This window comes from Syngnathus leptorhynchus, chromosome 3 (genome assembly GCF_054491065.1).
Source record: "Syngnathus leptorhynchus isolate UIUO chromosome 3, UIUO_Slep, whole genome shotgun sequence".
Lineage (NCBI taxonomy): Eukaryota > Metazoa > Chordata > Actinopteri > Syngnathiformes > Syngnathidae > Syngnathus > Syngnathus leptorhynchus.
Genome location: NC_141197.1, coordinates 6,307,802 through 6,333,379, shown reverse-complemented (window position 1 = coordinate 6,333,379; position 25,578 = coordinate 6,307,802). Strand labels below are relative to the sequence as shown.

The 25,578-nt window shown below is 39.2% G+C and overlaps 1 protein-coding gene across 2 annotated transcripts in view; it reads right to left on the bottom strand.

The window, feature by feature from the left end:
* Window positions 1-12,643: 12,643 nt before the first annotated feature.
* The window catches only part of mettl15 (methyltransferase 15, mitochondrial 12S rRNA N4-cytidine), a 40,211-nt gene continuing 27,276 nt past the window's right edge, over window positions 12,644-25,578 (bottom strand). For both annotated transcript variants that reach the window (XM_085907971.1, XM_085907972.1), the window contains exons 4-6: window positions 22,856-23,047; window positions 21,308-21,486; window positions 12,644-13,285 (exon numbers count right to left, since the gene is read on the bottom strand). In XM_085907971.1, the coding sequence (XP_085764097.1) occupies window positions 12,864-13,285; window positions 21,308-21,486; window positions 22,856-23,047 (793 nt within the window). In that variant the 3' untranslated portion in view covers window positions 12,644-12,863. The remainder of the gene's footprint in view (window positions 13,286-21,307; window positions 21,487-22,855; window positions 23,048-25,578) is intronic.

Here is a 25,578-nt window from a genome sequence, read left to right as displayed (position 1 = left end):
AACTAACATGGGTGGGATAGAAATGCGTGTGCTCTTTCAATCTGAACATGTTTAGATCTGGAATATGTTAGAAAGTGTGGTGTGTTCCAGGGTCACCTAAGTAAATAACATCAATTTTTGTTTCTCCGTGCAAAAACACTCTCTATATTAATGTTTACTGAGTGGATAGGAATTTCGATGACATTTATCTTTAGCTGAATAGTTATTTGACAAAAATTCATGAAAGTCTTCTTCATGATTATATTTACATTTCAATCTCCTTGCATACCTACGCCAAAGGAAGAGGGGAGAGAGAGAAAGACAGACAGACATGCTTTTCTAGGACTGGCGTATGCCATGGATGCAAAGAGATCCTCTTGAGGAGGCGGAGGGATGGAGCGAGGCAGAGGCACATTGAAGCAGATGCAGAGAAATGTGAGAGGGTGTCAGTGAGACTGGTGATGACGCGCTCGTGGCTGCGGAGAGCTGGCGAGGCCGCGGCCCTGGCTCTGACTCACCTCATCCCCACGGGGCCTCCTGCTTGACGTCACTCGGAGCTGCACTGTGGCATTTCTTTGCTTCAACTTCTTTGTGAGCAGCAGCCACACTTGAGCATGTCTCACATCTATCTATCTATCTATCTATCTATCTATCTATCTATCTATCTATCTATCTATCTATCTATCTATCTATCTATCTATCTATCTATCTATCTATCTATCTATCTATCTATCTATCTATCTATCTATCTATCTATCTATCTATCTATCTATCTATCTATCTATCTATCTATCTATCTATCTATCTATCTATCTATCTATCTGTCTGTCTGTCTGTCTGTCTGTCTGTCTGTCTGTCTGTCTGTCTGTCTGTCTGTCTGTCTGTCTGTCTGTCTGTCTGTCTGTCTGTCTGTCTGTCTGTCTGTCTGTCTGTCCGTCTATCCATCTATCCATCCATCCTTCCATCCATCCATCCATCCATCTATCCATCCATCCATCCATCCATCCATCCATCCATCCATCCATCCATCCATCCATCCATCCATCCATCGTTCCATGTCTGTTATGTAAATCAATGATTTGTCACTCTTCAACAACAATCAATACACAATACTACCTGATAAATCAAAATATTAATTTTTCCTGTGTCAATTCACTTTTCCTGTGTCAGCAGAAAATAATGAAAATGGTAAGGGTTCATTCAATAGTGTAATTGCATGTTCTCTTATTTATATAAAATCTATTTGCAATTTGATACATGAAAATGGATGGATGGATGGAAAATTAATTTTAAAGGGAATATATTCATTTCATAAAATTGCAGCCCTCGAACAGTAATATCCCTATACTATGAGATCTTGTGTATTTTTTTTTTCTCTTCCCATAATAATTGGGTTCGTTGTTACAGAGAGCCTCTTTCCTCTGAGTCACCTGAACGAATGAGAGTTCATTACACGTGAAACATTTACAAGCACACTAAAGAAACATAGGAGTCAAACATGACCCAGAGGGTGCTGTGCGAGACGATGCCTCTGGTTCCACATGCCTTTATTCTATGTAAATTAGCAGATCAAGAGGAAATGCGCAACGAGGGTCATACATGAGGGTGCGGCTTTCTGCTGCATGTGGACTGCTCTTACCTCTTGGATGGACATTGCATTAGCAAGTAAATAGCTACTACAGTTCATGTAACTGTTCAGACGGAACGGGATTGATGTTGTAAATTCATAAATTAATGTACATACTGAGATATGCAAAGTATTTTATAAGACAGTTACAGCCTTATTCTTTCTATATAGAAAGAATAAGGCTATATCTACAGTCCAGAATTCAACGTAAATAAATGGTAAATATGGCTTATTTTAAAACGTAACATTTTTTTTTTTATATATAAAATCATGATCAAGAAGGTACCGACACTCGTAATGCTATTCATCAATAATATGTGACTGCATAAGTGAGTGAAAAAGTAAAACATATTACATGGAGACAATTGTTACTATTAGTAGTTACAGTAAAGATGTTACTTGTTGGACAGTAATTCTTCAAGTGGGATTGTAAGGAATGTACTCAGCTCATGATAATGGAGCATTTTTCACAAATTCAAATCTTTGGAGGTGAATATTAGTCGGCTAACTTAAGATAATCAATTTAACAGATTAGAAAAGCGACCTAACCCATCAAAACGTCATACATACGTCGGAGTAATATGCTTCAATTGCGCAAAGAGATTCGCACTCAGCATTGTCATTTTTTTCCTCGTTCGGTTGTGAGAGGATTGGTGAGATGGCAAGAGTACAGTACAAGCACTGGACAACGTCACGTCTGCAATTGACATGTTTTATCCCAATTTGCTTCCCACTTCCAACTACATGGGCCAAATAAACTCTTCAATTCCTTTATGAAGCAAATATGTAAATGCAATGCAAATTTACAACTCAGGTCTTGATTGTTCTTTTCCTTGACATTTGCTATGCGTAAAAAGTGAGAAAGCAACACGCATTTGTGTGAATGGCAAGCTTAGAAGGAAAATTGGTCTTGACTTAAGTTCAGATGAAACTGGGTGTACGTAGAAGGCTCGGCAGACGGCTATGCTCATGATTGCTATTCGGTGTGCTCACAGCCAATAATGACCCCATCATGTGTGCAATAAAGCGATTGTTGGTCCACCACTTTTTTTGTCATCCTTTCAATGTCTAGTCAGACACTACAATACACAAAAGACATTGTGGTTGCGCCGGTTGGTTTCAGCAACCACTGTGACTGAACGGCATTCAGTTTGTCCCGTAGCATTAGTTTTGCTTTCAGTTCTGTGGAAATAAATCTTTGCCATAGTAATAATGACAACATTATGCAATTAAATAGTAGTCAACAGTTTGACGGCAGAATAGCTTGCTTGATTATTTACAGGGCAGATGATCACTTTATTGCCCGTTAGAATTGTTCAGTAGATTCTGGAGGTTTTTATGCTCAAAGAGAAAATGGAGGGACTGCACGGTGAGCACCGGTTAGTACGTCGCCTCACGTGTCAAAGGTGCAGTGTTAGATTTTGTCATCAGCCTTCATGTGTGCATTTTGCATATTCTCTCCTTGCCTGTGAGGGTTTCCCTTCTGATACTCCAGAGTTCCTCCCACATTTCAGACATGCACGATAGTCGTCTATGTGTGAGCTGCGATTGGCTGGCAACCAGTTCAGGGTGTCCCTGTCTACTGCCCGAATTCAGCTGATGTAGGTTCCAGCACACCCGTGATTCTCATGAGAGGCGGTTCAGAAAATTTATATAAAATAAGGGGAAAATAAGATCATTGTGAATTATATATATATATATATATATATATATATATATATATATATATATATGTATTTTTATACATATATAGAACTTAGAACTTGTATTTTTAAGTTCTGAATACCTTTGACTTATAGGTTTTATGCCTTTATCTACAATCACTGTGGTCGCTTAAAGTCCATGCATGACAAACGGTTTGAATAGGCATTTGGGCGATGTAAACGTGATATATTTCGACAGAATGTGACCACTTTGATTCATTCTGATCTTGGTGTCAAATGCCTCTATTTTCGGAGCGTGTGTGCATGCGCGTGGTGTCAAAATTTGGCGCATTTTGATTTTCGTGCTGGGAGAAGTTGAGTTTAACATGTTTGGGAATTTGGCAGGCCAGACCAGTGCAGTTACACCGGAGGCGGTTTCTTTTACAAACGGCTGATGCACCTGACAATTTGAGAAAAATAAGACTATTATTTTGACCAGCTGGTCTAAGTTGTAGTGCAGGTAACGTCATGTTAGACTGTAGACCAGTTATTAGCTCATTTTTGACATTGATAATCAAACATAGAATGCATCTGATAAAAAGCTGCTATTTTTGGTCACTGAAGAGTGAAACACAGGGCTCATTAATGAACTGATCCCTTCTCGAGTAATCACTGGCCCCAGCAATAAGCTGGTCTCATTTGTCTTTGATTCAATCAATTCATGAAAGAGTTGGCCCACTCGTCATCCAGATAAATTAGAACTTGACCCAACCTTCAATGCAGGTAACCCCCAAATTACAGGTATGTTGTTTGTTGTTGACATCATAGATTTTTCTACTACTCTGTCATACAAAATGGGCCATATTTATGAGGCATTTACATCAGCATCCTTTTCCAAAACAGTCATTTAGATGTGGCATGTTTTCCCTGTCTGTGAAATGATGCTCTTCCTTGTATCTTGTGATTTGATTTCAGCCCGTTGTTCAATCATGCCCATTAAATTAAAAAAGATTGTGTAGAATGGTCTCATCTCTCATAGAAGGTTCAGTCAAAGGAAATGAGTCTCTTCAAGATGGTGGCTGTTTTGGGAAGAGTCGTGGCATCACTGTAGACAGAGGGTTGTGACGGAGCAAAACCAATAACCTCTGGAAAGCCAGAGATCCTTCAGTCCTACTTGTAAACTTCATGCTCTTGTAAATTAGCCAGGAGCTTGTCGCAAGAGATTGTGCGAATAGAAACAGAAGACCCAGATATAATTTATAAAATCGGTCTCAACTCATTTGCAGAAAACCAAACCAGTGTCTCCACCCCCAGCAGCTTTGGACACTTTTTGCACAGGTTGACCATGTCTGCAAACCTAAATGTGGTAGTGATGGGCTGAAGAGTTTAAAGTTGAAATGGTGTCAATAATCCTAAATCTTAATTTTAGGGTTTATTTTGAAATAATTGATTTAAAATACTAGAAAATAATACAATTAAGTTAAATATTAGGTGGGTTGGTGGAGCACTGGTTAGCACGTCCGCCTCACAGTTCAGAGGGTGCAGGTTCGATTCTACCTCCGACCCTCCCTGTGTGGAGTTTGCATGTTCTCCCCGGGCCCGCGTGGGTTTTCTCCGGGCACTCCGGTTTCCTCCCACATCCCAAAAACATGCTTGGTAGGCCGATTGAAGACTAAAAATTGTCCCTAGGTATGAGTGCGAGTGCGGATGGTTGTTCGTCTCTGTGTGACCTGCGATTGGCTGGCAATCGGTTCAGGGTGTCCCCCGCCTACTGCCCGATGACAGCTGGGATAGGCTCCAACACGCCCGTGACCCCCGTAGGGACAAAGCAGTACAGAAAATGGACGGATGGAAGTTAAATATTACAATAATACAATTAAGTTAAATACATTTAGTCATTGTAAAAAATGTAAAAACAAAACAAAACAAAAAAACTACAGTATTTTACTATATCAATACAAATGATGTAGTAGTCCAGTAAAAGGCTCTAATCACTGATCAAAAACTTTGTAATTAACTGGATATAAATTTACCATATTATCATGTAAATTACAGATGCAGTAACATACTGTATCAAATTACAGTGCTTCATTGGAGCCAGTAAAATGCTAAAATTTTTAGAGTAAAATTTGTACATACTATAAGACTTCATTATGTGCTGAACAAAAATGTTGACCATATGGTTTATATTGACAAGCTTTGAATGTGTGTATTTAAATTCAGTTTATGCTCAATTCTCTCCACTGCAAAGCAATAAGCAAGTTAGAAGTAAGCAATTTGTGTGTTCTACATAAATAATCAGTCCAGTATATGCAAAAGTAATTCACTTTAAAAGCTCATTATTAGGCACTAAATAAAATAAAATATGGCAAATTAAATGGTAGTAGGAGAGGATGCAAAATGATGACTGGCCAAACAACAGGATACAAAATAAAAATCTAAAATGTATAGTCGCCTTCAGATATTACCAACAGTTGCCGGCAAGCAATTTTGTGCTTGTTTGCGCTTGTTTTCAAGATGGCAGAGTATAAAAATTAATGGATCAATTATGAATTGGAAAGAGAGAGAAAGAAAGAGAGAGAGGCATTGAATGCTCCTATAAAATGGTGTGAAGCAATGATAAAATGAAATTTAAAGACTCTATCTGATAGAACTGCAACTTTCATTTTAGCTGGGAAATAGCAACAGAATTACGTTTTTTGTGTGTGTGCTTTGCGCGCATGCATGTGATGGGGAAGGTGCGCATGTGTGTGGGTATGTTTAAAAAAAACAATCGAATTCAGTCATTTGAATTGATCAGTTATGCAAATTATGTCGTGAATGAGTTATGCTGGTGTGTCAGTGTGTAGCATTATGGAGGTACTGACAGGGTTCCTCAATCTATAATTTTAACTGCGGTCTGACAGTTAACTGGAGGTTCATGTCACTCTCAACAATGATGCTTGAGAATGAACTGAAAGAACGACTGCTGTGAATATAGTAGCTTTGCACCAAAACGGGTTATTTTCGCTACAGTGGACTAATGGCAGCAAGTGGGGAGGCGATTGATAGTTGAGTTTTCTTATATACACTATATTTACTTGAGAGGTGGTTATATTATTGTGCTGCTCTTACCCAATATATCGCCTCATTGGTGTTGACTACAGACAATGGCTAGTATCAAGCTCGTACTTCATTTCAAGGTGTTTTTTTTGTCATTTCAACATCATTTTGTTTCCCCTGTAAATTTTATGTTTCCCATAAAGAGTGGCCACTATATATATATATATATATATATATATATATATATATATATATATATATATATATATATATATATATATATATATATATATATATATATATATATATATATATATACATATATATATATATATATATATATATATATATATATATATATATATATATATATATATATATATACATATATATACATATATATATATATATAAGCACACAACAACCACACAATTAGAGTGAACAACAATAATAAAGATGAGTATTTCAAATTTTGCAGGTTAATTTCTACTTACTAATCTTTTCCTCACGGTTGCTTCCTGATATAAAATGCTTTGAGAAAGGAGTGGGTGAAGGCCAACAAGCTCATGCAGCTCCGCGTTAAATCTCCAGAGACTCCACCCTCACAGACGTGCACAACTGAGTAATCAATGGAAATGATTTCATGGTATCACGTATGAAATCTTATTACACTTGAAATGTTCTTAGTTGGACTCATTTAGTGATAGCAAATTTGTGCCTTAATTTTTGGCAACTAATACCACCACTGTAGACATTTGTGGGAATCCCTCTTGGTGTGATAGTTGGCTTTGCTAGGATCTGTTATGTGAGCAGACAGAAAAAAGCCGGTGCCTAAATGCATAATGGCTGTTTTACAAGGCATGAGAGCCAATGTTATGTCTCCTCCATCTTAAGACTCCCTTGGAAGAGAGCTGACATCAGGTCAGGTCACGTACAACATCTGACACAGCAAGAGGCTCTCCGACAGACGAAGACCCAGCCAACGGCTTAATCTCCAGGATACAATAAACACTGAACACTTTTTGGCAGCTGATGTGTCGTTGTTTTCATCGTAGGAATTAATAAAGTGAATGTTTAAATCCCTGAACATGAGTGAATAAGTTGAGGTTGTGAATTCACCGTTAGGCAATTACCAAAAGGATGGTCTTCTTTAATGTTTGAATCGACTTCAAAGGAGACCTCAATCACACAATTATTCCAAAAGATTTGACCTTTGGAATTTTTCCCCCCTTGAGAACAACTGCAGCAGACAGAAGCAGAATATGGGAACGAAGTGAAGATGTTAATGGAAAGAGCCTTTCTGTGTCAGCCTGTTCTCTAACACTGCGAAATTCATACATTCTTCAGGTTGTCAAGAGGAAGCCACAGTCTCTTCTCCTCACACAGAAAGTTAATGGTCACAGTCCCTGACTCACTTCTCTTTGTCAAAAATGACAAAATAACAAAAATCTGCAGTCAGGTGTGAATGAATATTCGTTTTCTAAGGTGAAAGATTTATTGTTTCATGCTTTAGGTTACAGCATATTCTTCTTGCTTTTTTTCCCGCCCTGACATATTGAAGTATTTGTTCATCTTGTACAATTTGCCTCACCATTTTATTTTATTTTTTTTACTCTGGATTGTAACCATGAGCCTGAGGGCAGGTTCTATATAAAATGTATGTTTGGATTTTTTTTTTTGGCGGTTGCCCATGCAGAGATATTTCAAATAAAAGGCGAGCAGTACTCTTGTAGTGGCTGGAACATAATCTACGCTCATGTTAGTATCACGTAATTCCACCTTTGTGATGAAAATAGGTACGCACATGTTCCACAATGCCATGCGTTTGACCATTTGGTAGGCTGTGACACCTTTTCTTTGCAAATGCTGGTACAGTTTTAGGCGTAAATAGGGAGATACATTTACATGACTTTAGTTTTTAGTGGACTTTAACAATCTGTAGTGATGGAAAAGCACACAAAGATTTAAGACATGCAGGCAAGTGTGCTGTATATTGCGTTTGACCGGAGATATGGCCCCTTATAAACTTCCAACAGCAAGATTGGATTGCTGACTCAAAATCAAGCACGGCCCAGTGTGACTTATATTGATCTTGTCAATTATTATATACAGTATACGTATATAAAAATCTGTGCACAATAGTCCTTTCAGTGTTACTCCTATGTAAAAGGCAAATGAACTTTACATGTAAATTCAAGACGATCAATTATTGTAGAACACTTGACAAGTTGTTTGTGAATGCAAAACTGGAATGTAAAACAATTGATTTAACAACAAAAGTCAATAAACAACAGATTTTCTAATCAGAATTAGCACGGATGTTACATTAAGGTACATTATAAACCTTCCAACAAAATGCAGGGGAACAGTCCAAGGTGATATACTTCTTGTAGGCTAATTATTAAAAAGACATGGGAAACATCACGTTTGCTTTTATCTGAATCTCTCTTCAGAATGCTTTAGCCCCTATCAAATTGTAGGCTGAATATTTTTTATTGCTGATGACAAAGGTAGCAAAATGCACATTCAATCGTCAATCGTCAGGGTTTGATCAAGGTCGCAAATGTTCAAAAAGCATTCGCCAAATGTTCGCCAAGATTTTTTGTAATTTTTCTCATCGCAAGAGAATTTTGAAAATGGCTTAACAAGGGCGATGTTCTTGGTTTGCAACCATAGCAACAGCTTAGCTCCCGGTGAGATGGAGGCCAGGCTCTTTGTCGATCCCTTTTCTTTTAGGTGGGCGTCAAAGCTCTGGTTTGTAAAGATTTTTGGGAGCCTAAACAAACCTCTCCCACCCTTTAACCCCCGACTATTACAGCCAATGACACACGTACAAGAAATGTTGAATGGTACTTTGCTAGTGGGCCGAGCCTTTCAATATGTTCGATAACAATACCTTGTGGGAGATGCAGAAAAAGTTGAACCGGTTCATACGCTCACCTGCTAGAAGCACAGGTTCTATAAAGCTGTCACATTCATTAGAACTGACTTGATTCAAACATTTTGATTTGACATTGATGAAAATGCTCAGTTTTGAGCAGCGGTCTTCATTCCTGATCCTCGGGGTCCGGTGTCCTGCATGATTTATGTCTCCATGCTGCATCGCACCTGATTCAAATGATCAGATCCTGATCATTTGAATCAGATGGGTTGGTATTCTATATTTCCAATGTGGGACTAATAAAGGAATATCTTAAAACATCGATACAAGTTGCCCATGTTTATTTTCAAGACACGTCATAATGTTCATTGTTTCCATGAAGTACATAAAGCTCGAAAGAACAAGACAAATTGCTTTGGCAGTCCGGCCGGATAGCAATAATTGCCAATCTTATATCTTGTGTTCTCTTGCCATCAAACTATGCAATCCACCATACCAATGCTGTGCATCAGATGTGTGCAAATGATGGCATTGAAGCCTAGCAGAGGACAAACGCATACTTATGCCTACTTTGAGTAGAGAGCGGAGACATTCGTCCTGTGTTGAGTTAGCAGCAGATGAGGTGATGCTCAGGTTGTCTGTTTGCAGTTTCAGAAAAGCAATTTGATAACGGCAACTATTAGTTACATACCTGGTCGTCAATTTATGGATCAATCCAAGTTTGCAATATTTTCATTGTCCTGCAGTGTTTTTATTATCATTTTACGTAACAGTTTCCATGGCGATTCAGAAATTGCAGTCTTTCATAAAAGAAGGTCTTTTCTTATGCTCACCTCTTGCATTGAGTCACAAGTCCTTTCAGTTTTCAACCTATCCTTCATTCTAACTTCAACAAATCTATCCTCAATTTCTTTTAATAATTGATAAGGTTTTCTGGATGTGAATTGAAATATCATTTGTTGACTTAATAGACAGACTGATCACATGAAAACTGAAAATACTGTTTTACCATACAGTACCATACTGACAGAAAACCTGGCATAATGCACAATAGTTGCTTGCTTGACAGAATTACTCCCCCCCACACAAAATAAAGGTAATGAATAGATATGTATGCAAGTGATAAACACATTCCTTACATTAAGAGGTGTTCTATGTAAGATGGAATTGCCATGTGGGAAAGGTGTGCAGGCATGGGGCTACGTAAATGTTCACTTGCTGAGTGCTTCTGTTTAGGAGTCATTCATGTGAGCAGGTTATTTCCTCACATCGTTAGGTTGGTGAATAGCCACTGACTGTGATTTGCACCAAAAAGGGCCCAACAGCAACTTGTAACACCCAGTCCACGCATTGGCTGCCTAAACTAAATACAAATTTCCCTAAATCGTAATTAAAGAAGACTTACACAATGCTTTTGCTTAAAGAGTTTTAAAAAGACAGATATTAATTTAATTGAAAATGTATTAAGAACATGGATCACTGGCATTTGTTTTTTATTGGTCCAAATGGCTTACCTGAAGGCGAATCTCACATTGCATTGTGTAGAATCTGTGTCGGTTTTTGCACATGTTGGTGTTGCAAAATAGTGATAAATAGTCCCCATGGCAAACGCTGGATGGGTTAGCTTGCATGCTTCTTTTTCTTGGGAGCTAGATACCAAGACCAAAGATAAAGCACCTCCGTTTTGGTTAGTAGGCATAAGGAGTGCCCCATATGTGAACTTCAGCGGAAAGGTAAGGTATGTAAATAAACTTTTACATATTTAAATTTAGTATGCATCCAATGACCAATAAACAATTCAGCATACACAAACCCTCTCGGAATGCATTGTGTTTGCCTATCTTGATGACTTTAAATTAATTTATATTAAATAAAAAACTAATTAAACAGTCAAGTTAAAATTCAATTTTGCTCTTTAGGTATGAATGTGAGTCTGAATGGCTTTCTAGCTGTATGTCCCCCGTGGTCGAATGGAGACCAATCCAGAATCTCGTCTGCCTTTTGTTCATATAGTAAACTGGGTGTCAAAGACAATGGTCGAATGGATAATTTTTCTGTTTGGTGAATTTACAAGGTCTATAATCTCAGGAGCAAATGTGAGCAGCTCTTTTAACACGCTCTAGGACAGAGGCAGGTGATAAAAGATCCAGTCTTTTTTATTCTTTATTAAAGAGGTTATTGACATTTGTGTTCCATGATTGATATAAATTTATCAACCAATGAACTTTATCGGTCATATATAGTCATATGAAAACAAGACATCCAAAAAGAAAGTTCAATAACTCTAGTTTGTGCTTTAAAAACACATGAAAAGAAAATCAATATTTAAGCTTATATTTCATTCGAGAAAATTGGGGAGTCAGACATTTCCTTGGAAAAGTGCATTGGCTGCACAAAATCAAATTGATGTAGTGACTTCCATACTTGCTGGCGACCGGTCCAGGGTGTACATATCCTCTCGTTCAAAGTCAACTGGGATAGGCTCGAGCTCAGAAGCTCAAGCTCCTTCCATACAACCCTTCCATTGGCCTGGTGTTCTTATTTTACGGAAGAAAGTTCTGATCAAACTGCCCCGTGATAAGAGTGTTTTTGTTTCATCATCAAGGTTTATTAATTGTTGATGTACTGTATAGCATCCATTTAAAATGCAAAATAACTACCATCATTGCATAAAGTATTTTCTCTTAACTGAGGAAGGGTGAGAGCTTAACAATAAAATTATTTTTGAAGCTGCCATGCTGTGTGTTACTGTACTAGTGTCTCATTAAACCAACAGGTTCAAATGTACTGAAAATGGGGGCGATGCATAACACAAACATACAAAGTGAGTTTTTTTTGTTAGATTCACCAAAATAATAAATTGTATCCACTTTTTCAATGTGGACTTAATATAAAAATGTCTTCTCTTTTTTTGGTTCTTTTATCACAAACAATTTATTTTAGGTTGCATTACCTGACAGCTGAGAAAGACACGTCACAACCACACCAGTGACACTCTGATGAAGGCAGAAGTACACGCCGAAACATGTCAGGTAATGCAACCTAAAACAAATTGTTTGTAATAAAAGAACCCAAAAAAAAGATTGACAAGTGGTACAACCAAAAATGTCTTCTATTTGTGTCCGATATTGACGGATTGTCTCTGGTAGCAAATTCAAAACATGAGTAACCTAAATAAAGAATTATAAAATCTTCATACATCAGTTATTAGATACTTCATAACATTGTAAAACCTACATTAACTTATGAGACTAGATAGTATCTAATCAATTTGATTATCAGATACCTTGTTAACATATCGTAAAGACCAAAATAACTGGTATTTGATAGGAACAGCAGCAGGTGGTTAAATTAGACTTTTAGCATTTCTACAATGATTCTGAAAGTGTGGTGTACTAGTGCCACGAGTGATACTCTAGCTATAACCAAAAGAATCACTAAATGAATTGTTCAAACTTTATTACAGCAGCTTGAACTTTGAATCCAGTACACAACATTTGTTCAGCACAGTTCAGTTGTACAATATGTAACTTTTATATACATTTGTATTAAATCTTTTTAGAACTGTATGTTTGAACTGACTTTTATTTTAAAATATGATTGTTGATGATTGAAAATATGATACATTCTATACAGCAAAATCTGCACATTAAATCGTAAAAACAAAGAGACAAAAATAAAAAAAACATAACTAACACCTGAGCGCTACTCTAAGTTTTGCAGAGCGTGCTCGGGCGTTTTCTTTGACATCATCTTTGCTTGGTGTGATCACCTTTTTTATCAAAGGACGCCAATTAGCAGTTGCTACATCCTTTTTGGTCCCCACCAATTTGTCCTTTCCTGTACCTTTCTTCGCTAGGCCAAAGTGATACTTTTCTAAATCATCACCCTGAAGGAAGCGCTTGACCAGTCGGTCTTCTAGAGAGTGAAACGTGATGATGCAGAGACGTCCTCCAGATCTCAGTGTTGTCTGGGCAGCGCGTAGACCAGCATGAAGTTGGTTCAACTCATCATTCACAAAGATGCGCAGAGCCTGAAAGGTCTTTGTGGCTACATGTGTAGGTCGGTGGAGTCTGTCCTTCCGAGCATAGATAGCAGCTGCAGGAAAAGATTCTAGAGGCAGACACAAAGAATATTGTAATGTCTAAAATATTATGGTATTTGTGGTAATTACCATATAATTACTATGGAATACAAAAACAATAACAACATTCTTATTGTTGTTGAAGTAAAGGGTGGGAGCACTGGCAACTAAGGCTCGGTCTTTCCCAAGGTTTGGTACTTTGTGCGGGTGATGGGCGTGAGGGGGTGGAGTCAGCAGAGCAGAGGGGCGGGTCAGGAAGTCAGAAAGTTAAGGATAGGTTATGGAGGGATTTGTAGGTGAGAGGGAGGAGTTTGTATTGGATACAGTGTTGGATAGGAAGCCAGTGAAGCTGTTGGCAGATGGGGATGATGTGTTCTCTGGATTTGTGGGTGAGGAGGTGGGTAGCAGAGATCGGGACATATTAACATTTTGGGAGATTAGTGGAGGAAAGTCCAAAGAGGAGACTATTGTAGTAGTTGAGTCTGGAGGTGGTGAAGGCTGTGGTCTGCGAGTGGTAGGGATGGTGATGTGCAATGTTGCGAAGGAGGAAAAGGAATGTTTCAGTGATATATATGGTTATATGGGATTGGGATGACAGGGTGGAATCCACCACGGTTGACATGGGAGGTGATACTGTGACCATAGATGAGGAGAGTAAAATATAGAAGGAAGGAAACATTTGGGACAGATAAGTTGTGTTTTATCGCTGTTCAATTTTAGAACAAGTTTTGCCATTCAGGTTTTGATGTCAGAGATGGAGTTAGTTTTTGGTGGAGATGTTGACAGGGCCCATCCATGCGGTGGAAATGTACAGTTGTGTATCATTGGCATAGAAAGAGTTCATGGTGGCAAATGATTTGACTGAAAGGGAGCATATAGATTGTGAACGGGAGGCGGGGCGAGCACCATACCTTGGGGAACTCCATGGATAACTGGGGAAGTGTATGATTTGGAGTTGTTGACAGAGACAAAGTGATGAGCTAGGAGTTGAGGAGTGCTATGCCATAGATGTCTATAGATTGTGGAAGAGGATGGTGTGATCAATGGTGTCACGAGTAGCCGAGCGTTCGAGGACGAGAATGGAACCAGAGTTAACGGCAAGGAGATCATTGCAGGCTTTAAGGAGGGCCATTTCTTTGCTTTGGCATGAACAGAATCCATACTGAAATGTTTTGTAAAGTTGGGTGGAGTGGAGATGGTGTTGGAGATAAAACAGAGTGTTCCAGTATTTTTTTAAAGTAAAGGGAATATTGGAGGTGCGTCTGTTGTCCAACTTGCTATAAATTTTGAGTCCAGACTAGACTCAAACTATCTCATTTACAGCTTTTTTTTCCCATGGTCATATTTACCTTGAATACCTTTGAGTTGGGTTGGATATGTCTTGGCGATTCAAATTTTGTGGAAAGCAGCATAACCCTTGAACAATGACAAGAAGCAAAACCGCCTCAACCCGTTTTTCTTGAAGTGGAAAAGCTGCATGAGTAAACTCCTCACCCATCTCTTGGGGTGAGTCCAGTCACTCTGCAGCAAAAACACATTTTTGATGCTTGTACCTATCACCTTGTATTTTCTGTTGCTTTCGGAGCTACTGAAACTACATGAGTGTGGCAGATAACTGTAAATCAGCTGTTGAATTCAGCATGACAATGTTAGAGCAATCTTTTTAATGCGGATGTTGCACCAGTTGGCCCTGATGTCTGCCATTCCCTGGCTTGTGAACAAGACTTAGAGATACTTAGAACTGCACCTGCTTTGTGAAGTGGAATCCAGGCCACTAAACTGGACTCATGCTAAGCCCTGACTAAATGTATTTTCAACATAAAGACAATGAACAGAACCAGCAACAAATGGAATCCAATGTCGGCCAAGATAAATGCAGCTTTAAGTCATACCCCCTAAATACTCGAGTGTGACTGTACGTAGTTATGGACGATATGACCTGCAGTAGCCAGACTGGAGCCCAGATCCTTTACTGCACATGTAAACTGGTTGGACAAACTCCTACGTATATACATTATATCAAACGTAGTATAGTATGAACTGCTTGTCCTGCGCTCCAAGACCTGGGATGAGCACCATACGTATTGTCGGTTCAAATAGTAGCAGGCCTCTGCTATCAGTTACCCTCCAATAGAATTTGTTGAGAAGCGTGGTACCGCTGCAGTTGGACTTCACATTCTGCCTCCACCTCTATTCCTGTCTGCCAATCCAGAGACAAAAGACTGTATGGGACAACTGAAAGAGTAATACATTGAAGACCCTCATGGGGTCAATTCAGTTAAATAAAGAACTGGCTTGGGCAAATGACACGTGTACAGTGCTAATATATTCATATCATTAATACAGCATGAGTCAACAACTGATGGCACAGAAATGAGATTATTGAACATGTACAGGCCAACGTATGCATGGACGTGAGAGAAGAGCAGCAGGACAGAGATGTTGGTCCATTTGGGCCAACAGAGTCTGAATGCATAGCAGATGGACGGTGGACATGGTGTTGACTGGCGAATGTGTCACTAAAATACTTAAAGCCAGTGGAGCCAAATGTTTATAATTCATGAACGACATGTTCATATTTCAAATGTTTTTGTTGGCTGGCTGTTGCACTCAGCCGTCGACACTTGTAACCCGCCTTTTCAATACTTTGGGAAAATGTTACCTTGTAGTCAATTTATGGGTATAGCCCATAGTAAATGCTAATGGCTGCAGCACCCTCAATGTTCACAGAAGGCTTGGAAAAAAGGCACGCAATGTGACGCTGCATTTAATGTTGACAACCAAGTGTTTGTGAATGCCACTTTGCTATCACTATGTTATCATAAAAGCATCTTGACTACTCGCAAAATCTGAGTTGGAAAATAGTAACGCTACTGAGAAATGTACTTAGACTTGTAGTGTGGATACTGGCTGACTGTTTCTGTGTTTTGGCTTGAAGTGACTCACGTGCATGAGATGTGTTACAAGATTAAAAAATATATGAATAATAAACAATGGAATGCAAAAGAAAAACAGCTTAAACATTTACTTAAGTTCTAATTTTAAATAATAATCATGCATCAGATTTGTATGGCTCTTTACTGTAACATAACAATAAAACAAAGCATAAAAAAATGTAACAAAGCGATTACCATGGATACATTATTCATACACTTGCATATTCATACTCTGGTGATGGTAAACTACATATTTAGCCATAGCTGCCTTGTAGCAGCCAGTGCACACCTGCGGCCCCTCCGACCACCACCGAACATTCACAGCCAGTTACACACCAGAGCGAACGGCGCTGGAGGGAATGTGGGTGAAGTGTCTTGCTCAGAGACATAACACACAAGAATGGGAATCGAACAGGAGACCCTCCGGTTACCTGCGTCAGGCTGCCCCTGAATACATTTTACGCAAACAAAGATGTTACCTTACGATTAAATTGGTAACTGTACTTTCCTATTATTTTCAGTTCTGTAGTTTTGTCACATGAGCAATAGCCACGTCCACACTGCATACTTGGTAAATCAACTAAAAATGTACATTCACACAGCCGATGGTGCTTTGTGTAATTAATGTAGAAAATAAGATACATGCCACCACGGGTCTGTCAGTTATAACGTAATTGCGTACAACATAAAGGAGTGAATCTTAGGTGTTAAACTTCCCATTCTGGTCAGGACTGTGACGTTCTGCCTCTCAGACTCAATCGGGAGCTGGCAAATTTCCAGGTTGAATGCAACGCCTTGCAATCAGTCTCTTTCGTAAAACAAAGTGACTCAGGAAAAGGTGGGGAAATATTGGCTTAGATGGACAGTGTGAAGTCAATGTTATGGCATCATCATCAGGAGAGGGAGTTAAGTTGATTGTGCAACTCTTTTTGGGCATATACTGTATTCAGTGACATTAACTATTGAATATCAGGCAGCTCTGAAGAGAAAGCAGTCTCTTGTCTCCGACTTTTGTAATGTAAAATTAGCACTGATTTGTGAGTTACAAATGAGTTTTTGCTTTCATTTTCCGTTTTTTCTTATCTTTTGAGTGTAGCATGCTTATGTTAAACCAAACATTTTGGGCTTTCATTTATAATAAAGCAAATATATTTTGGGTTGTGGGGTTGAGCTTTACAACATTTTAATATAAAACCGGCCCATATAAGACCTTTAAGAGAAACTGCAATAAATAGAGAAGTGAGTGATGTGGCATTTCTCCCCTCCTGCACTAAACAGCCCAAGGTGTGAGTCACACTGCAATCAATACAATGCCTGCACATAGAGACCAAGCCCAAGTCTCGCCTCACCAAGCCATGTGCTCTCTCTCCCTCTTTCTAATTCATCTTTCAAAGCTCCAAGAGACAGATCCATGGAGAAAAGGGAAGCTTACCATGTGTACAAAAAGAACCACAACAATATGTACATTATACATTGAAAAACACAAACACATATAATGTATATGTTGTTTCTTATTTGCCTTTTCTATAAACTGGTCTTGTGGTGAAGAGACACAAGAGCAAATCCATTGCACAACAACCCTAGAACATCGACAGCATGGTGGACAAGACTTCAATTTAGGTGACAGCATAATGAAATTAGAAGAGAAACAGACAACTTAATAAAACATACATGTATGATTTTAGAGATCACATTGCATTCCATCTGGCATTTCTCAATTGTTAGTGATACTAAAAATATTTGCCATATACGATATTCAAGAATTTTGATTGGCCAAACAAGGAATTTGACTTCGGTACATCTGTTCAACATTTGGGTGACTAACAACACTCGGGACGTGCGAAAATTGACAAATATTCTCAAACATCCCCCGATCTTAAACTCTTAATGAACCGGATTTCAATAGGGTCAACAACAGTTTCCACCAATTGTAATGTTTTATCTCCTCCCTGATCCCTCACCATATTGTGGTGGAAGGCTTTGTGTTTCCCCACTGATTCTAGAAGCTAAGTTGTCAGGGGGTTTATCCCCCTGGCAGGGTCACCCATGGCAATCAGGTCCTAGTTGAGGGACTAGACTCGGGACTACTCAAAGACCCCTGATGAGAAACACAGATTTTGGTACCCGCTTGGACATGAGTCACCAGGACCCTTTTTAGGGTCAGACTTAGATCTGGCCGAGCACAGCCCGATTAGGCAACATGAGTCGCCCTCCCCATTCGCACACCATGTGTGACAAGGATCAAAGGGGTCAGGTGCAGTTTGGGTGGATATTAGTGGTAAGGGATACGTTCAAGATGGAGGAGTCAGCTACACTGGCGGATATTGGTGGATATTAGTGGCAAGGATGCCTTCCAGTTGGAGGAGTCAGCTTCACTGGCTCCCTACCCAACACTGCATCCAATACAAATTTCTCACCTACAAGTCCCTCTATAACCTGGGCTTTTATGACCAGTGGGACTCCAGAAACAGCTGATGGGTACCGGCCAGCCAAGCAGAATGCAGCTTTGGTGGTCACTGAGGCAGAAACTCTGGCCCGAGATGAGTTCAGTGAGTCCATCAAGAATTTCTTTTGGAACACTTCGAGGAAACTGGTCCATTATCTGGCATTTCAAGAGAGGAAAGATGTGCACCATAAACACTGTGGAGAGTGGGAATGGGGCACTGCTGACATCTATGTTGCACATTGTGAGAGAATACTTTAAAAGATCTCAATTGCACTGCTATTCCTTTCCATGAAGGAGAATCTGTGAAGTGTGAAATGGGTTCTCCCATCTTTGGGGTTGAAGTCACCTAGGTAGTTAAAAAAAATCCCTTACTACAAGATGTTTGGGAGCTGTACTATGAGTGTCAGACATTGGTCTGCATTGCCAGAAATAAGTTTGATTTGTTTCCAGTGAATGTTGGACTCCACCAAAGCAATCCTTTGTCACCAATATGTTCATAACGTTTATGGGAAGACTTTCTAGGTGCGGCTGAGGTGTTCAGTGTGTCCTGTTTGGTGGTACATCTCTGCCATTTGCAGATCAACTCTCACTGAGTGATTTGAGTGTTAAGGCATTTGGGATGAATATCAGCATCTCCTAATCTGAGATCATGTTCCTCAATTAGAAAGGGCTTGAATTAGGATGAAAATCTGCCCAAATGGAGGAGTTTAAGTATCTTGGGGTTTTATTCATGAATGAGGGGACTATGGAGTAGGAGCTCGACAGGCGGATCAGTGCAGCTTCTGCAGTGATGCTAGCTCTGCATCTGTCTGACGTGGTCAAGTACGAGCTTTTGGCCATGACCGAAAGAACAAGATCCCATATACAAGTGGCTGAATTTATTAGGTTTTTGTTTATTTACATGTATTATAGTTTTTCCATTTGTTGTTGTGTTTAGTTTTTGGTTGATTTGTTTTCTTATTATTATTATTCATATTATGTTTTAGACCTCTGGGCCACCGTACAATACTGACAAAACCACTCTGACAAGATGTTTGATTGACAAAACTAATCACTATTTTTTTATTGGTGCAGTAAATGTGCTTCAGAGATGGCAAAAGCGTTTCAAGTTTGTCCATTTATTTCCTGTATACTTCTTGCCCACCATACAGCTACCTATAAATGATATAAGACAATAGCAAAGAACAACCATTCACACTTACTTTCACAAATATGAGAAATTTAGAGTTGATTAACAAAGCATGCATGCAAATGCAATACGCAACGAAATAAATCAGACACATGCAATGCAAACTCCACAAAGAAACGGTCGAGGTTTTTTTTAAACCATGAATCTTGACTCTTGGGCAGACGTGTTAGGCACATGCACCATCAAATTGCTTCGAATTTGTCAACGTGACATTTTATTTATGAGTGCAAGGTTGCACCACATCCATAGCGCTTCATCATCGGATTATGTCAAACATGTTTTAAAAGGCTGGAAATGTGACGTTTTCGTAAATAGTGGTTTGAATGTAATTCAAATCTATGCAAAATTGAATTTGTTGAATCCAGTCATCATTAGTTTTCCTTGGTTTTCCTGCTAGTCTACTCTTGCTATGTAGTTGCTATGGACACTGCAGGCGGTTGACAAAGAATGACTAATCAAACTGTATTTCCAACTGCATGAATTCTTTGTAAATACTTGTACCTTGCGAATGCAAAACATCAAATTGACAATGAGTGGCATGTTGTGTGATATAACTTCTATCATCAATAAATATTCATTGTATTCTTTATAGTTGAAGAAAACAACTGGACATTTTTTCTATGGCGCAAAAAAATAGCTGCAATAAAATGAAAGGAAGGAAACAAACTCAGCATGAGTCATCTCAGACACAAGTCTAAATTTCATATTGTTTATACATCTCACAGTTGAAGTGGGTGCAGGTGCACACACCAAATTTCATAAATGTGTTATTTCCCCTCAAATGACATATTTTTCTTGTCTGCATTTATGGCACAATTGGTCACAGAGCCCCCAGTGCTACTTGCTTCAATAAAGACTTATTTGGATTGTTTCGAATAAGCAGAGACAGTGATTTTCTGTTGCTCTTCAAAAGAGCTCAGACGGCTGCTCTTACCCACACCTGTTCTCCCTTGGTGACGCTGACGCACATGCTGCTCTGTGCAATAACTCTTGACTACAACATTTCACTTATTCAGCACCTCAAATCTTGGAGGCGTATAAACAAAGGGGCAAAAAAAAAAAATCAGAGAAGAAAAGTAATGCAAACAAATTATGTGTGTCGTGTGTAACCGTGTACGTGTTACCATAAGTGTCTGGTGGTTCTGCGTGCAAGCAAACAGGGAGATGAGAGGGACGTAGGGAGAAAAGGAAACACCCCCATCTCTATTTGTGAATGCATTCTTTAGAAGATACTCTATACGTGTTCAAAATGTACTGTAATTTTGGGGCATTGATCACAATTTGCTCCAGACTCCTGCATTTTGTCATTGCTATTAAAAAGGAAAAGGACTCTTTAATTCGAAGACAATTGAGTGACTAAGATCATTGCTCAGTAATTTTGAAATATTCCACTGGTAATGGGCTTCGAACTCAACTTGTGGGTTACTTCGTTATAGCCTTTAGATGACTGTTGGAATTAATCAACTTAATGTCTCGTTACCTGCTACCACACTTGCAAGCTGCTGTGTCCGGGTGATTGGGTTGACACGCCGTGCCTCCACAATAGCTGACGCTATTTTCCTGGCGTGTCTCTCCTCACCATATGCACTGAGGATAGAGGCAAGAGCCTGTTGATCTAAGGTATTCACCACGTCAGCAGCACAGGGCATGTCGGAGAACCTACGCACAATGGGAAGACCAATTAAAGTTGGCAACGTCACGTCCTTGCTGACAGCAGTGAATCCTGCCAAGGGTGAGATATGTATAACTGAAAACATGTATAGCTGATAGTTATCACGACAAGAATTTGTGAGGGATCACCGTGACAAACCGTGATGAGGTTACAGTAGCCGGGTAAAGGGCTAATGATGAAATGTATTTTTATATATAAAATGATTATTTACAATACATTTAACATGGTAAGTGAGCATGGTGATGATTACCAGTAGCAACATGTGTAAACATACATGTTTATTTATAGCGTTTCCACCACATATTCAGACTTTACTGTTAAGTTTAGTAATTCCATCTACTCATTGATTTTTAATATTAAATGATTACGGATTGTGGAGAACTCTCGCAATTTTTCACAGTTTAAAACATTTGTGGTTTAATGGCATGTTACATTACGTTTGTGAAAATATCCCAAAGATCAGAAGAATATACACACCACACTTCTCGCGTTGAAATGAGCCTGTTTTGAGGGGTTAGCACTGTCTCAGGCGAGTGACTTGCCCCATTTACGACTGGGCCAGTGGCAACTGTCTTTTGATGACTCGATTCTACTTACAAAGTAAGAACCTAAATTGCGTGGATGTAGACAGCTAATGCTTACCCTTTGATAGTAAGGCTGTCCAACATGTGTGCAATGTGTGTGTGTTTCTGCATAATAGTGCCTCCACTTGAGATAATGCAATACAGTCCGGTCACCAAAGTCCAGCCCATCTCTTGTGTGTGGCTCTGTATCTTGACCCAGCCAAGCTGATCATGTCATGATCAGACAAACGTGATGTGGGGCTGGTTATCATGGACATTAGCCCCACTGTTACATAACAGCGGAGCAAGTGCCGAACACCTCCCTTCCAGGTCAAGACATGCCCCACTAAAATGACTTTGGAAGATCAATTGATTGAATTTTTGAGAGATGTTATCATTCAAATGGTAAAATAATATTTTTCAAACATTAATGATCGATATTTGCCTGACTGAAATGTCATGATTTGCAATATTTCTAAAGATGCTAATACATTTTGGGGATATAGGGGATGTTTACCTTATTGCCTAAAATAAATTCTTCAAGATTGCATTTTGCACTGATGGATCGTGAGGGTGGACAACATTACATATTTCAAAAGCGTATTTTTAATTTGTCATAGGATGCCATCTTTCTTACATTCCGATCTACATTTTATATTTGATACTAAGAAGGGATTCAGACATTTGTGTGAATCTAAATTTTAAAATGACTTGTTTTTTTTTCCTGATCAAAATATAGAAATGATACGGCTGTCAATTTTTTTTAATTGTACATATGATAAAGATATGTCACCTTTCTCCATCCATTCTCATGTCCAACGGCCCATCCTTGCTGAGTGAGAAGCCTCTTTCTGCATGATCCATCTGCATGGAAGAACAGCCAGCATCCAACAGTACGGCATCGATACTGCCTGCTTTAACATGGATGCTAGCGAGCAGGGCTTCAAGCTCGCTGAATAGTCCAAGTAATGGTTTTATTCGGCCACTAGGGAGAGAAGATCAACATCATCAGTTAATTGTGCATATGCATAATTTTTAAATGAGAGGATGTCTTTTATGGTCTCATAAAGGTAGTTTCTAGAGCTGATTTCTACCACAATGGATGTTATTAATTTGAACATATTAAAATTACATGAGGTGCAATTTAAATAGCATATAGGAACAGTAATAAAGTACTAGCTAGTGATATTGATATACCAATAAGCTCATGAATATCCATTGGGTCTTGACTATACTAAGGGTGTCACGACTCGTCTCCGGTCATTCCATTATTGTGTATATGTTGCCATGGTTTCTGTTTGTGTCGTCCCTCCTGTGTCTGCTCACAATCTATGTAATCACCGTCACCTGCCTCTCGGTATCTGTCATGTTAAATCCTGTCTGCGTAGCACTCTCCTGTCGAATTGTACTGGTCTCTAGTCTCGTCGTTCTAGTCTCGTCGTTCTAGTCTCTAGTGTCATCTCTCTAGTCTCGTCTCTCGTTTCGTCTCTCGTCTTTCTGTTCTTGTCGTTCTCGTCTCTCTGTCCGTGTCTCTTGGTTTCAGTTAGTTTAGTCCCTGTTTGTTCCTGCATGTTCTCTTGTTGGTTTGTTCCCCTCATCCTCCCTTCCAACTCCCTTTTCCCTCAATAAACCCTGGTCCAAGCTGTATTTGGTCGCCCTGGCTCCATTCCATCCGTGACAAAGGGTGCATTCGGGAATTCAGAGCGTTGTTGGAATAAGCTCTTTGGATGTATAGACTTTAGAATGCTTCATTTACCTCTGCATATCGAATATATTAAAATTTGTAATGATTATTTTTCACAGTTTAGGATAAAGCGGTTCAGGAAATGCATGGATAGATAAAACGATTCAGAAAATGAATGAATGGATCATTACAATGACCTTATTTATAATTTAATTATTGTTTGCTTTTATGTCAGGACACGTTTTTGAAGAATAATCTTGGTCACCAAAGGTAAAGTTCATTTGACAAATGTCATTAACATGTCACTTTGTTTTCTGGCAATTCAATTAATTCATAATTATGCTAATTTATGATTTAATTATTGACACTTCTCTCATTTGTTGTTTTGCAAACAATGGTGGCTAGTCTGAAGTTCAGGTAAAGAAAGATCAAATGTATCTTCAGAGGTTTACTCTTACACAGTTCTTCATACAAATTGAGTAATGTTATCACTATTATCTTGCAAACAAAACTCATTCAATTGTTAAATGGTCAGTTACTGCTATGTGTTTTGTTGGGATCAAAATAAAAAAGATTCACAGTATTGTATCAAATCAAAACTGCCTGGTATCGCCTATCGCAAGTACCAACCCATCAATCCATCCATTTTCTGAACCGCTTAGTCCCCACGGGGGTCGCGGGTGTGTTGGAGCCTGTCCCAGCCGTCATCGGGCAGTAGGCGGGGGACACCGTGAACTGGTGGCCAGCCAATCGCAGGGCACACAGAGACGAACAACCATTCGCACTCACACCTAGGGACAATTTGGAACGCTCGATTGGCCTATCAAGCATGTTTTTGGGATGTGGGAGGAAACCGGAGTGCCCGAAGAAAACCCACGCGGGATCGGAGAGAACATGCAAACTCCACAGAGGGAGGGCCAGAGGTGGAATCAAACCCGCACCCTCCTAACTGTGAGGCAGACGTGCTACCCAGTGCTCCACCGAGCCGCCGCAAGTACCAACCGATTCCCTAAATAATTTTGACGGACATCATTTGAACCCAGTACATTACAGGCAACCACAAGTGTGGCAAAGAACTATCGAAATGGTAAATATATAATGTAGACACTGAAGTTAAAGACAGAGTAAAAATAAAGGGATCATTGTTATAAATAGCCTCAATTAGGATGCCCCACTGATCTTCAACCATAAGCGCACAGATAACAGTGCTCTGGTCTTTCTGTGTAACAGTCAATTGATTTATTATTTAGGTTTCACAAGCTGTTAGTTACTGGCTGACCCTAGATTTAAAAGTGAAGAAAAACATAGCAACAGAAATTCAATTTTTCTACTCATGTACATTTAAAAAATGAACATGATATTCTTTGGAAGCCTTGTACCTGCCTCACCTATTCCAGTAGGACTTTCGAATAACTGACAGAGCAAAGGCGTGTACACTCAGTCACTTCTTCATGCTAGCACGGTGAGATCCTCCAGCCATACTCATGAAAAATTCATGTGACCTTTTAACTTGTGTGATCAAAGATGATGGCACGAAGAAAGCAACAAGAGTAACTGTCTTTATATTAAAAGTATAAAAAAAAATATATATATATTTTTCTCTTTTGCTACCAATTTACCGTAATTTTTGGACTATAAGTCGCGGTTTTGGCATAGTTTGGGTGGGGTGGGGGGGAGCGACTTATACTCAGGAGCGACTTATATGTGATTTTTTTCACAAATTTTCAAAATTCAAAAGTCCACGATGTAGTGAAACCGCGATAAACAAACCGCAATGTAGCAAGGGATTACTGTCATTTGAACAAGCAAGTGACGTCACCCGTGCCGCGCGG